The following is a 15353-nucleotide window of genomic DNA, read 5'->3' as shown; positions in this document are numbered from 1 at the left end:
GTCTGGCTCCTTCAGCATGCTACAGACCTTGTATAGTGTGTCATGAATTGTGTATTAGAGCAGTGGGGTAATATTGACCCCTTGACCCCTCCATACATGTCAGTCCTCACTCCAGTCCTGCACCCGTATTAAAGACCTAGCCCTGCTGGGCTCCACTGCAGTGGCCGGAGCAATCCCAAAATAATAGGCTGTTTGTTTGAGGCTGTGGCCAAGGGAAAATATTTTGACTCTCCCAAAATGAAGTACTATAAACAATATTTTACAGCAGCAGATGATATGAAAAGATGAGCAATAACAAGGCGATGTGTTTAAACAATATGGGTCTGGCCCTGGGGGCTAGGGATAGGTGGGGAGAGCAGGAGGGGCAGATATTACAAAAATAATGGAGCCACTAGAAGGGAAAGAGTGAGAGAGTGGAGGACCTAGCCTAGGAGTCACTAACTCACTGCCATCACTCAAGCCCCACCAGATCTCTCCTGCTACTCTGCACTGTGGTTGGGGTGCTGTGGTAGTCCCCTGCAAATACAACATCCAATATTAAGCCCTTTAAAAAGAGGATTACAGCATGAAATACGTTTTCTAGAATCCTCAATGACTCCAGCCTTTTGAGCTAAGACACAAGTGAAAAATCTAATTCAGCTGTGTCTATTTTCAAAGGATAAAGCTAAGAACATTAACAACTTCATAGTTAAGAACACTATAACAATATGGAAGAAAATTAAACGTATTTTACAAGAACCAATATTACTCCCTAAAAACACAACCTTATGGAACAATCCTTGGATAGCTTTTCAGAATTTACCGATAAATTGGTCGACATGGAAAACTAAAGGCATAGAAACAGAAATGACTTGGTAACAGGAAATACATGTATTTCCTTGGCAGAATTCAAAACAAATGTTGGACTGACCAATGTAGATAGTTTTAAATTCATGCAACTTAAAAGTTACATTTCGATTTGAAATCTTTTGGACATCAGAGCAACCTTGAGGGAATCTTATTTGAGTCAGAAAAGGATGTTCATATGATGTGGAAGATACAGTGAGGGAAAAAAGTATTTGATCCCCTGCTGATTTTGTACGTTTGCCCACTGACAAAGAAATGATCAGTCTATAATTTTAATGGTAGGTTTATTTGAACAGTGAGAGACAGAATAACAACAACAAAATCCAGAAAAACGCATGTCAAAAATGTTATAAATTGATTTGCATTTTAATGAGGGAAATAAGTATTTCACCCCCTCTCAATCAGAAAGATTTCTGGCACCCAGGTGTCTTTTATACAGGTAACGAGCTAAGATTAGGAGCACACTCTTAAAGGGAGTGCTCCTAATCTCAGCTTGTTACCTGTATAAACGACACCTGTCCACAGAAGCAATCAATCAATCAGATTCCAAACTCTCCACCATGGCCAAGACCAAAGAGCTCTCCAAGGATGTCAGGGACAAGATTGTAGACCTACACAAGGCTGGAATGGGCTACAAGACCATCGCCAAGCAGCTTGGTGAGAAGGTGACAACAGTTGGTGCGATTATTCGCAAATGGAAGAAACACAAAAGAACTGTCAGGGAGCTGAAGGTTCGAGTTGCCAAACATCAGCCTCGAAACCTTAATGACTTGGAGAAGATCTGCAAAGAGGAGTGGGACAAAATCCCTCCTGAGATGTGTGCAAACCTGGTGGCCAACTACAAGAAACGTCTGACCTCTGTGATTGCCAACAAGGGTTTTGCCACCAAGTACTAAGTCATGTTTTGCAGAGGGGTCAAATACTTATTTCCCTCATTAAAATGCAAATCAATTTATTACATTTTTGAAATGTGTTTTTCTGGATTTTTTTGTTGTTATTCTGTCTCTCACTGTTCAAATAAACCTACCATTAAAATTATAGACTGATCATGGGCAAACGTACAAAATCAGCAGGGGATCAAATACTTTTTTCCCTCACTGTATACAAAACCTTGCAGAGAGCATATCCAACTGACAATCTCTTGGAAAAAAATATAAACTATTGGATCCAAGACTTAAAAAGAACCGATGTTGACACAAGATGGAGGGAAAGTTGGAGCATACTAACAAAATTAAAGTTAACAAAAAGGTACACTTAATCCAGTATAAACTAATCTATAGTATTTATTATAAAAGAGACAAAATTCACAAATTCTACGAGTCATGTCTCAAGTGTAAAACGAATAATGACTCAATTATCAATGCTTTCTGGGAATGTTATAAAGTCCGGAAGTTGTGGGCAGAGCTAGAAAGTTGGCTGTCAGAAGTATTACAATGTAAATGTACTTTTAATCGGTCTGTCTGCATATTTCAATACATTACATATGGGGGTGTAGTAGGATACCCAATGGGCTGGATGATTCTCTTCTCATCACTCATCTTGAAAAAACACATACTAAAAACTTGGAAGTCAATCAATCCGCCATCATCGACACAATGGAAAAATCTAATGATTTATTATAGAAATAGCATGGGCGACCGAGAAAAACGAATTGGTACATTTTAAGGGCAGTCAATAAACACCACTGGCCATGCTGCATTGTGATGTTCTGTTAGTTCAGAGTGTTAAGGCTGTCTGTCTCTGTGCTGGACTCACCTTCACACTGCCCCCTCCAGGACTTAGCGTAGCCACTCTTGCATTCACAGGTGTAAGATCCCTCCGTGTTGACACAGTCACCATCCTGGCACTTGTTGGCCATGTCACACTCATTTATATCTACACAAAATCACCAGAACAAGTCAGAGAGAGAGAAGTAACAAAGAAAGACTATTGTTCTATGAATCTGGCTCATTAGAGGAACATTGCTAGTCTGAATTTGTCCTTAAATGGTCTTGAAATACAACATGAAAGACTGTGTTTGAAAATGATGTGACATTACATCCCTCAATCTGTCTCTCACTACCCCTAGTCTCTCTGGGGAAGGGTTTAGGTACAGTTTTATTCTGGTATGAGAGCAGGAGAACTACAGCTAAAACTACAGCACCCAGCATGCTTTGCCTCCTCCTCTTACCATGGCAGAACTTCCTGTTCTGGGTGATGACCTGGCTATAGCCGCTGTAGCAGTGGCAAGTGTAGGAGCCAAAGGTGTTCACACAATGGCCCTTCCCTCCACAAGGGTCTTCCTCACACTCATTCACATCTGGAGAGAGAGAGACAGAGAGAGAGAAAAAGAAAGAGGGGGGAGAGAGGCCAGAGTGTTACATTTCAGTTCCATCTCACCACTGAAGACCTTGCACTTTCCAACCCTTCACTCTGGAGCCCCTCCACAGTGCAGTGGAGTGCAGGCATTCCTCAGTGACGGGCCAGAGCAGGGCTTGGATGGCGACTGCAGAGTGAGGTAACGGATTAAAGCACCGTGGCAGCTCTCTGGATCACTCCGACCGTGTTGTCAGGCATCGCATAACGGGTCAACATAAACACAGGGATAGCTTTCACTTAGCTCTTGATTTCTCAAGGCCTCTGTGCTTGTATAGTATGTGGTGTGAACAGCGAGGCTCGTGTTGAGACAATGATATGGAGAGCTGACAGAACCCCCGGAGAAGCCCCCTTTACCAGCCCGCCTCTTCCTGTCTTACCGATGCAGTTGGTCTGGAGCGCGCTCAGCTTGTAGCCGGGGTCACAGTAGCAGGTGTAGCCTGTCTGCACTGGTAGGCACAGCCCATGGCCACAAATGGTTGGAGTGATGGCGCACTTGTCAATATCTGTGAGGAGATACTGACACTGTGAACATTCAATACAATACCTCAGTACATAGACATGCCGTGTTCGTCCTATCCTATTGGGTTACCCTTTCTACACAACTCTTCCTAAACCATATCTACTGCAAAGAAGGTTCACTCGTCCACCACATTTTATTCTCCATAGAAACGTTCAGGCTGTTTTATGGCGGAGCCTTGGATGGGAGGACAGGTTTTACGGTGGTGTAATATTCTAACAGAGGGCAGGGAGTTCTCATTAAGGGTCAGGATGAGAAGGATGGCAATGCACTATTAAGCCTGTCACTGGACTTGTCAGTTGTTTGTTTCAGTCCAAAGTGGTTATTGTAAGCACGAGCTGAGGGTGGGCTGCTGGGTTTGGCTCAGAGCGCTGACCCTCTCCATAGGATGACCGCAAGTCACTAACACACAGTCTTCTCTCTCTTCTCTTCATGCAGGCCTGGCGCCTGGCGCCTGTCCAATCCAGTTTCCTCTTCCAAAAGGCACACTCTCTCTGGTTTCTCGCTCTCTCACCCTCTGTGCTGCTCGGAAGCCTGAAGCCAAGTTGGCTTGGAGGAAAGGGTCCACTAAGAGGACAACACATGCTCTGCTTCCCCTTGCTAAACTATAGGTCAGCCCTCAGAAATATATATCAAACAGGCCTGTTGGACACAACTCACAAATTAATTGAGAAATCCCATCTGTATCTAGAAAGAATAAAGCTTGCAAGTCAACATTTAAATAGTTATTGGGGAGAATTATGAATAGACTGTTCCAATTACTTGGATTACCAAACCTTGTCACCCCATCAAAAACTGTATCTCTTAATGTACTGTTAATAATGTAGCATCAGTGGAAGTCGAAGGCACAGTCCCCACTATTCCCAGATGTCAATTCAACGTCTATTCCCCGTTGGTTGAACGTAATTTCATTGACGTGACGTGGCCATGTAGTGTATTGTGACCATGACTCTCACCTGTGACCTGAGTGGCCACGTTGATGAAGGCTGTATCCTGACCCACAGACTCAGGTCCCAGGTTGATGGGAGAGTCAGGAGTGACTTTCTCTACTGCATCTACTGGAGAGAGAGTTGGGGGAGAAAGAGAGAGAGAGAGAAATACGAGTAGCGTCCAGACATGAAACACAGGAACAGAATCAATAACGCCTGGGGAATAACCCGAAGGGAGTGACAGATATAGGGGAGGTAATCAGGAAGGTGATGGAGTCCAGGTGAGTCTCATAATACCACGCAGGTGCGCGTAACGTTCGTGGCAGGTGTGCGTAATGAACAGTCAACTGGCGACCTCGAGCGCGTGAGAGGGGGAGCGGGAGTAGACGTGACACCGGTAATGGCATGATAATCACTCACGAGGTCATCCTACGGTAGCATGGCAGTGATGTAAAGATGAAATATGCCCTTTCTGCTTGCTAAAAACAGCACAATAAAAGACATCAGCGGGACTCATAGATCAACTCAACCTATAGACTTTATCATAGATCAACTCAACCTATAGACTTTATCATAGATCAACTCAACCTATAGACTTTATCATAGATCAACTCAACCTATAGACTTTATCAATGTTTTCATTGGCTGCCTCTGCTGTGTGCTATGTGTGAGCGATTTATAGAAAATGGATCAGGACCCCATTTGCCTGACTGCATGGTAAAACTCTGTTTTCTCAGGTGCGCTCATTGGCTTTATCAATGCACCATGAGGTGCAGGACCACTGTCTAAAAACACCACAGTAAATTACAGGCTGAAACCGTGATTATGAGTTATGAATATGAACAGACACCATTGTGACGAGGTTCTTTGATTAATTGGAAATTAGATAAATTACCTGGGTACTTCAATGGTGAGTCGGTCGCAACAGGAGACTGTGGAATAAGCAAGAATAGGTTATAATTGGGTTATAAAACAAGTTATAACCATCAAACTCAAATATGTTCTTCATATCTTGAATTTAAAGACTTAATACCATATGTGTCTTACAGCTGAGAGATGCTGGAAGCTTTTTCTACAATAAACATTTCAAAAGCATGTGCTTTTTTTTGGAGAAGAGGAGCTCACCGGGTTCAATATTTCCACATCTGTTAGGAGAGAGAGAAGAGGCCGTTTTATCAGTAAAGAAAGCTGACATTCTGTTAGCATTATCACATATTACCATTGAGATATCAATCTATGTTCTCATCGGGCGTTTTACTGTTTAGACGCCATCTTAAGGTCTTTGTTTCTAATAAAACATGTATCCCTTAAGCCGGGGAGAAGACCTGGACTCTGATAATAATGTACACTACAGTACATGGAACAATGCTAATAAAGAGGGGGAATAGATATCTCAGATAATTAAGACACAATCTATAAATATTTATGGTCTCCTAATATAAATCATTTTGCTCGGGCCATGGCGATAAATTATCTCAGAACTGCAAATCAGATGAATGTTTCACAGAAGATCCAGAGGTCACAGATGTTTGACCTGTGTGGATTAAGTCCTCTGCTCAAACGATAGGGGAGGTGTATTCTGACAGATAGGGGAAGCAAATACTGTTTCATATTTAGTAGATGAGGATAAAGCTGTTATTTGTGGATAGAAAACATCCTGTTGTCATCTGTGTAAATAGCTACTTTGTCCTTGTCTACTAAAAGGGTTTCCATTGTGTAACCTTGTAAGTTTAAATCCATTTTAGTACAGTATGTTGCAGAAATAATATTATCAGTGGTCGACTGACTACCTTATTTGGACACAAACGCCACAATAAAGTATGCATAATAATATTATTGTTCTCACCTTGAGGATGGCTGTGGGTCTCCCCAGCTGGATGCTGTGTGTCTGGGTCTGGATGGAGAGGGTACCGGGGCTGTTGTGGGATGTGAGGGTACTGAGGGTTCTGAGGTGTCTGGGGGTGCTGTGGGAACTCTTGGGGGTGCTCTGGATGGTGGGGGTGTTGTGGGAGCTCTTGGGGGTGCTGTGGATGGTGGGGGTACTGTGGGGTCTGGGGGATCTCCTGTGGATGGTGTGGGTGTTGTGGTTGGTGGGGGTATTGTGGGATCTGTGGGGTCTGTGGGAAGTGGGGCAGCTGCTGCGGGGGCTGAGCTGGCTGCTGGGGCAGTTGGGGGTGGCTAGGGTTCTGGGACTCCCAGGAAACGCCTGTCCTCCTCAGTTCCTCTTCCTCCAGCTGTCTAAGGGAGATCTGCACATCGGAGCGCGAGTATGTGTAGCCGTGGCCAGCGGGACAGATCTCCTTGAAATGGTCTGCAGGCGTACAGGGGCAAACAAAGAACCATAGAAAACATCATAAGGCCTTATTCCCCCCTTGGGCTCCTGAACTAACATGAAACGCTGCCAGACAGTAATTATGGATCGTATTTCTGTCTGGTGTTCGCAGCAATACCATAAGCCATCCGTGTAATACCATTATGTACAGCATGCCATACTGTAGTCTCTCTGTGAAAGGGATTGGGTTTCAGCCATGGCCAGGGAGGGAGCTGCCAGGGCAGTGACAGCCGTCAGAGAGGATATCATAGGGTGGATTTGGATGTGTCAGACACAGGCTCAGGGCAGTGCCAAGGGGGAAGTAGACGATCATGTAACATAACTGACCTTTGAACTCTGGGCAGTAGAAGACTGACTGTAGAGATAAAAGGAGGGTGATTGCATCTCTTTGTGTTGGAGCCCAAAAGACTTCAGCATGGGTGAATCTATTACATTTAAATAGTATTGTCCCCTGCCTGACCTGGAACAGAGGCCTCTGGAACAGAGGCGAATGTTATAAAGGACAGAGAATCTCTAATACTGATAGCACTGTGGTTAAGTGCAGGAAGCGTGGATAGGATGATAGTCTCCTGACTGATGTCTATAATGCGGATGGAGATGGGGGTTTGTGGCTGTATCCACATCAGAGCCTTAAGTCTGACATGATGTCAAGTCAACGTGCTCCTATTACCAAACTACTAATAATGAGTCTGGATTCTCTGTGTTCAACATGGCTCTGACAGATTGTCAGGCCATACAACAGCCAGTGTCTGACTCTGGGTAATCAGGCTGTGTGTGGACTGTATCTGCACACAGAGCCACAGAGTAGAGTACTAGTCTGGCAGAGCACCATGGAGGTCTGGTCTGGCTCTCAAATATCTGATCTGTGACAACCTCCATGAATCACTCACCGAAACGGGCACTGCTCTGAATAATGTTAGTTTCTCTGACTTTGAAGATCAAATTGGCAAGAAAAAAGCGGATGAAAACCATTTCCTGTTTTCCATTTGGCTTGACTCTTTTTTTCAGGGGGGGACCTAGCTGGACTATTACTGGCATTTCCCTCCGAGAACCTGTGTGATACAAGATTGACTCCCACTATTATAATATTATACAGCTTTGACATATGAAGGTTATGTTGTTTTGTGCTTATTCCACATTAAACACTTTGGGTTATCGTTGAACTGCATTACATGACTGGCGGGCTGAGGCAGCCAGTATAATCTGGTGAGTGAAGCCTGAACGACTGTCGTGTTAAGTAGCACATATGCTTTCATTAAGATCACAATATGCACCCTAAGATCACACATTTCATACCGCCTTTAAAATCCAACCCAGCCAATAAATGTTCACCTAGTGTAATCAAAGTATTTGACCAGTTCATCGAGGTTGGGAGTGGCCATCTCCACTGCATGTACTAGAGAGAGAGAGAGCAATAGACAGAGCGGTAGTAGTATGGTCTGTGTGCGTGGGTACCTGTGTCTGGCAGAGGGCACCTCTCGCAGGCCGTGCCCCAGGCCTTGCCCACACGGCTGCAGCAGCAGATCTGCTTGGTGATGTGCTGGGTGAGCGGCAGAGAGCAGGTCCCCGCTGATGCTGAGCGGTAACACATCTCCCTCTGGTCCGACACAGCCTTGTCCGCTATCCAAAAATCAAATGCGCCTCCATCAGACAGACTTCACACACCAAGGAAAGACCATAAGACAGACAGGCCATCAGTCATAGCAACAGACAGTAGGAGTACTCACAGACACAGTGGCTCCTGGCAGGGTCCAGCATGTAGCCTGGTTTACAGGTGCATCTGTAGCTTCCTCTGGTGTTCAGACACTCAGCGTTCTTACAGATCCCACTCATCAGGCACTCGTTGATGTCTGGGAGAAGAAAACACACCATGGTAGTACAGTATCTGACTGTTGGGTTATAACAATATGTTGGGTGTCAGGATGGCAAAGAAAACAATCTGACTAACGAAAAACTATTTATTTAGGTCATGTTGAACTCATATCCAATTACACATCTTCATTTATAGGAATAAGTTACTTTCCCTCATCAGCCCTAAGTCTATATTTATTACAGACTCCCATACACCAAAATGTGTTGTATTCTACAACAATGTTTCTGACAGCTAGAGAAGATGGATGAAGTGAGTCCTTTGTCATCTTCACACATTGAGAGGTGCCCAAGTATCACTATGGGGTGTAAGTAATCAAAACCATGAGCTACTGGCAAGTGATGGCATATGATAGATGGCCTAGATAACATGTGATAGATGCCCTAGATTACATATGATAGATGCCCTAGATGATATATGATAGATGCCCTAGATGACATATGATAGATGCCCTAGATGATATATGATAGATGCCCTAGATGACATTTGATAGATGCCCTAGATGATATATGATAGATGCCCTAGATGACATATGATAGATGCCCTAGATGACATATGATAGATGCCCTAGATGACGTGATAGATGCCCTAGATGACATATGATAGATGCCCTAGATTACATATGATAGATGCCCTAGATGACATATGATAGATGCCCTAGATCAGGGTTCTTCAATTCCGGTCCTGGAGGGCCGAAACACTTCTGTTTTTTATTTCTACCTGCTAGTTAATTGCACTTACCTGGTGTCCCAGGTCTGAATTAGCCCCTGATTAGAAGGAGAGGATGAAAAACAGAGGAGTTTCGTCCCTCCAGGACCGGAATTGAAGAACCCTGCCCTAGATTATGTGATAAATACTGTAGATGACATGTGATAGATGCCCTAAATGACATCAAATCAAATCAAACTTTATTTGTCACATGCGCGGAATACAACAGGTGTAGACCTTACCGTGAAATGCTTACTTACCAGCCCTTAACCAACAATGCAGTTCAAGAAAGAGTTAAGAAAATATTTACTAAATAAACTAAAGTAAAAAAAAAATAAAAAATCACACAATAAAATAACAATAATGAGGCTATATACAGGGGGTACCGGTACCGAGTCAATGTGCGGGGGTACATGTTAGTTTAGGTAATTTGTACATGTAGGTAGGGGTAAAGTGACTATACATAGATAATAGACAGCGGGTAGCAGCAGTGTATAAACAAATGGAGGGGGGGGTGTCATTCTAAATAGTCCGGGTGGCCATTTGATTAATTGTTCAGCAATCTTATGGCTTGGGGGTAGAAGCTGTTAAGGAGCCTTTTGATTCTAGACTTGGCGCTCCGGTATCGCCTGACGTGTGGTAGCAGAGAGAACAGTCTATGACTTGGGTGACTGGAGTCTTTGACAATTCTTTGGGCTTTCCTCTGACACCGCCTAGTATAAAGGTCCTGGATGACAGGAAGCTTGGCCCCAGTGATGTACTGGGCCGTACGCACTACCCTCTGTAGCGCCTTGCGGTCAGATGCCGAGCAGTTGCCATACCAGGCGGTGATGCAACCGGTCAGGATGCTCTCGATGGTGCAGCTGTAGAACTTTTTGAGGATCTGGGGACCCATGCCAAATATTTTCAGTCTCCTAAGGGGGAAAAGGTGTTGTCGTTCCCTCTTCACGACTGTCTTGGTGTGACCATGATAGTTTATTGGTGATGTGGACACCAAGGAACTTTAAACTCTCGACCCGCTCCACTACAGCCCCATCGATGTTAATGGGGGCCTGTTCCTGTAGTCCACGATCATCTCCTTTCTCTTGCTCACATTGAGGGAGAGGTTGTTGTCCTGGCACCACACTGCCAGGTCTCTAACCTCCTCCCTATAGGCTGCCTCATCGTTGTTGGTGATCAGGCCTACCACTGTTGTGTCATCAGCAAACTTAATGATGGTGTTGGTGTCGTGTTTGGCCATGCAGTCGTGGGTGAACAGGGAGTACAGGAGGGGACTAAGCACGCACCCCTGAGGGGCCCCAGTGTTGAGGATCAGCGTGGCAGACGTGTTGTTGCCTACCCTTACCACCTGGGGGCTGCCCGTCAGGAAGTCCAGGATCCAGTTGCAGAGGGAGGTGTTTAGTCCCAGGGTCCTTAGCTTAGTGATGAGCTTTGTGGGCACTATGGTGTTGAACGCTGAGCTGTAGTCAATGAACAGCATTCTCACATAGGTGTTCCTTTTTTCCAGGTGGGAAAGGGCAGTGTGGTGTGCAATTGAGATTGCGTCATCTGTGGATCTGTTGGGGCGATACGCGAATTGGAGTGGGTCTAGGGTATCCACATCATGGCTACCGACGTGAGTGCTACGGGGCGGTAATAATTTAGGCAGGTTACCTTCGCTTCCTTGGGCACAGGGACTATGGTGGTCTGCTTGAAACATGTAGGTATTACGGACTCAGTCAGGGAGATCCGTCTGGCCCCGCGGCTTTGTGAATGTTGACCTGTTTAAAGGTCTTGCTCACATCGGCTACCGAGAGCCTTATCACACAGTCGTCCGGAACAGCTGGTGCTCTCATGCATGCTTCAGTGTTGCTTGCCTCAAAGTGAGCATTAAAGGCATTTAGCTCGTCTGGTAGGCTTGCGTCACTGGGCAGCTCGCGGCTGGGTTTCCTTTTTGTAGTCCGTAATAGTTTGCAAGCCCTTCCACATCCGACGAGCATCAGAGTTGGTGTAGTAGGATTCAAGCTTAATCCTGTATTGACGCGTTGCCTGTTTGATGGTTCATCTGAGGGCGTAGCGGGATTTCTTATAAGCGTCCGGATTAGTGTCCTGCTCCTTGAAAATGGCAGCTCTAGCCTTTAGCTTACCAGACGTAGATTCTCTGTCCTGCCGATGCATGGAAAATCCCGCCAGCTTTATATTATCCTTGTCGTCGTTCAGCCACAACTCAGTGAAACATAAGATATTACAGTTTTTAATATCCCGTTGGTAGGATATTCTTGATCATAGATCATCCATTTTGTTTTCCAATGATTGCACATAGGCCAATAGAACTGATGGTAGTGGAAGTTTACTCACTCGCCTACGAATTCTCAGAAGGCAGCCCGACCTCCGCCCCCTTTTTCTCAGTCTTTTCTTCACGCAAATGACAGGGATTTGGGCCCGTTCCCGAGAAAGCAGTATATCCTTTGTGTCGGACTCATTAAAGAAAAGATCTTCGTCCAGTGCGAGGTGAGTAATCGCTGTTCTGATGTCCAGAAGTTATTTTCGGTCATAAGAGACAGTAGCAGCAACATTATGTACATAATAAGTTAAAAAATAAGTTACAAACAACGCGAAAAAACTAACAAAATAGCACAGTTGGTTAGGAGCCTGTAAAACTGCAGCCATCCCCTCCAGATGCCCTAGATGACATATGATAGATGCCCTAGATGACGTGATAAATGCCCTAAATGACATGTGATAGGTGCCCTAGATGACATGAGAGAGAGAGAGAGAGAGAGAGAGAGAGAGAGAGAGAGAGAGAGAGAGAGAGAGAGAGAGAGAGAGAGAGAGAGAGAGAGAGAGAGAGAGAGAGAGGTGGCTATTTTCCTGAAAGAGCAGGATAGTTGGAAACCGAGCAGAGATGGGGAATATTATAGATTAGCATCCCTGTTCCTACAGTTTATTTCCCATACTGTGACGAAGGTCAATGCATCCTATAAGCTTAGGTCAGGGAATATACTAGAGGCACAGAGTGTTTTTTCCCCCCTGAACCATGTGCGGGAAGGAGAAAAGATAGCGGCGTGGTGGTAAGTGTTTATGTGTCCATTCAACAGCTGATAGCCGTGCTCCTGAGTCTCCCAACCTGCCAGAGGAGGTATCTAGCAGCCGGGGGAAGGACGCAGCAGGCTGGAGGCAGGAGGCAGGAGCAGAGCACCACATGCCTCAGCCTCTTAGTCATACCACCACATTTGAGCCCAGGCAGTTTTTCTTTCACTAGAACCGCCTGGCCTTTCAGCCTATAAGTACATAATTCAGTTCATTGAAGTCACATGCACCATTATCCGTTTCTATCTGGTTTCTATCGCCCATTCATCCATTGACGACAGACTAGCATATTTAAATTGTACGTTTATTATGTTACTAGTTTTTGCTTAGTAGTCAGACCAATACTGCTGCGCGACTGGTCATGTACTGAATGCATGGACAGCACGGATATTCTTGGGAAAAGTGACATTTGGAAATAGAGCTGCACCTCTTGAATTATGAGAGTTATTTGACAAAGGTAAGTGTAATAGAACCTGCAGAATATGCTCATCAGATTATTGTCAATTTAATCTTGTTTATAGGCTAACTCTTATTATTTGTGAAATTAGTTTCGGTATAGTTTAGGTGTAGTTTCGATGGGCCAGCTGTGCAGGCTGACTGGCATCGTTTGTTTCCCTCTCATTAAGTTAGATAGTCAAGGATATGTTTTGCATTATTCTAAAGGCCTACTGCAACACATAGCATGTTTTCGTTTCCCTTACAATACATTAGATTACTAATAGAGTTACAGTAAATAAAACAGTCCTGTAGCGTAAAATAGAATGGTATCAACATGCAAGGCGCACGGTCAAATTATTAACATGAGCGCCAACGATGATAAATAAGCATAACACAAACTCAACATTACACTATTGTTGTTCTAGATTAAATCTATATCTTCACCCTCATCATTCAGTTAGGCCTAATTTAAATTTGATTGTGAAGTAACTTGCACAATTATTGCCCATTCCATCCATTTGTCATTCATTCAGTGGGCTGGCATCGTTTGCTTCGCTGGATAGACTCAAGGATATGTTTGAATTATTCTAAAGGCCTACTGCAACAAGTAGCATGTTTTCGTTTCCCTTACAATACATTTGATTAGTAATAGAGTAATAGTAAATAAAACAGTCTCATAACAGCTTCTTTTTACAAAGTAAAACGTAAAAGAGAATGGTATCAACCCCCAAGGTGTGTGGTCAAATTATTTGCTGCTGATAAATAGGCATAACACAAACTCATCATTAATCAACCTCTTCACCCTCCTTATCATTCAGTTAGGCCTAATCATTCAGTTAGGTGCACATTTATTGCCCATTCATTAATTTGTCATTCATTCAGTGAGGAGAAAGAGAAGCATTAGCGCCTGGCTGGGTACCAACGTCCTACAGCACATTGTCTTGGCTGGTTAAGTTAGGAATAGGTGTGAAAAAAACAGGTAAAAAGGCTCTAAATACTTTTCTGTTTGTGATTTCAAAATTCTGACAAATGAGCAGTGTAAAATACAAACATTTAGGAAAAGTCAGGGAAGGAGCAGGTCAGATTTTTTTTGGGCTGCTTTTTAATTTTTACAAAATCAAATGTCAGTGGCCATTGGCCTATGGCGGTTCTAGTGTTAAACAAAGAGTGAAACATTAGGCCTTTTCCCATCGCCATGACGACTGGAACCTGACAAGCTGCCATGGCAGATTTTCCCAATAATAATGAATCTGCTCTTGTTTTGCTGTTGTGCTGGCCGGTGGAAAAAGAGAGCTTATAAGGGAACAGGGAAGGTCTGGGGAGTGATGGGAGGAAAAGCAAAACTATAATGTGAGTACAGGCCTCTCTCTCTCGCTGTGTGTGTGTGTGTCTTTGTGTTTGTGTGTATGTGAGTGTGTCTGTGTGTGTGTGTGTGTGTCTGTGTGTGCATGCGTGTGTGTGTCTGTGTGTGTCTGTGTGTGTGTCTGTGTTTTATTTTTTATTTTTTTTATTTCACCTTTATTTAACCAGGTAAGCCAGTTGAGAACAAGTTCTAATTTACAACTGCGACCTGGCCAAGATAAAGCAAAGCAGTGCGATAAAAACAACAACACAGAGTTACATATGGGGTAAACAAAACATAAAGTCAAAAATACAACAGAAAATATATATACAGTGTGTGCGAATGTAGTAAGTTATGGAGGTAAGGCAATAAATAGACCATAGTGCAAAATAGTTACAATTTCGTATTAACACTGGAATGATAGATGTGCAAAAGATAATGTGCAAATAGAGATACTGGGGTGCAAATTAGCAAAATAAATAACAATATGGGGATGAGGTAGTTGGGTGGGCTAATTTCAGAAAGGCTGTGTACAGGTGCAGTGATCGGTAAGCTGCTCTGACAACTGACGCTTAAAGTTAGTGAGGGAGATAAGAGTCTCCAGCTTCAGAGATTTTTGCAGTTCGTTCCAGTCATTGGCAGCAGAGAACTGGAAGGAATGGCGTGTCCGTGCCTGTGTGTGCATGCCTGTGTGTGTGCATGTGTGTGTGTGTCTGTGTGCATGCATGTGTGTTGGTGGTATGGGGGATTAAAAGGGGAACCAGTTCAAGGTCATAACGTTAGCTGACCCACTCATGAACTTTCCCCAGCCCCTCTGTTAGTAATGATGTAAACAGGCAGACTCAAGTGTAAGCAAATGGGCGGACATTATTTCCTGTTTGGGTGAGCCACAGGGCACATAAAGAAGATGCAATGGACAACTGCTTTCATGGAGTTATACACTG

The 15353-nt window shown here is 44.1% G+C and overlaps 1 protein-coding gene across 1 annotated transcript in view; it reads right to left on the bottom strand.

Moving 5' to 3' along the window:
- The window catches only part of LOC121539749 (latent-transforming growth factor beta-binding protein 2-like), a 157378-nt gene that overhangs the window by 30400 nt on the left and 111625 nt on the right, over positions 1 to 15353 (bottom strand). Inside the window, exons 10-18 of the mRNA XM_041848457.2 lie at positions 8710 to 8832; positions 8438 to 8602; positions 6497 to 6961; positions 5776 to 5795; positions 5546 to 5582; positions 4678 to 4779; positions 3582 to 3707; positions 3017 to 3145; positions 2602 to 2721 (exon numbers count right to left, since the gene is read on the bottom strand). Coding sequence (XP_041704391.2) covers positions 2602 to 2721; positions 3017 to 3145; positions 3582 to 3707; positions 4678 to 4779; positions 5546 to 5582; positions 5776 to 5795; positions 6497 to 6961; positions 8438 to 8602; positions 8710 to 8832 — 1287 coding nt within the window. The remainder of the gene's footprint in view (positions 1 to 2601; positions 2722 to 3016; positions 3146 to 3581; positions 3708 to 4677; positions 4780 to 5545; positions 5583 to 5775; positions 5796 to 6496; positions 6962 to 8437; positions 8603 to 8709; positions 8833 to 15353) is intronic.

This window comes from Coregonus clupeaformis, chromosome 25 (assembly GCF_020615455.1).
Source record: "Coregonus clupeaformis isolate EN_2021a chromosome 25, ASM2061545v1, whole genome shotgun sequence".
NCBI classification, from domain to species: Eukaryota; Metazoa; Chordata; class Actinopteri; order Salmoniformes; family Salmonidae; genus Coregonus; species Coregonus clupeaformis.
The sequence above is the reverse complement of the archived record's forward strand: the minus strand, read 5'-3'. Positions and strand labels throughout refer to the sequence as shown.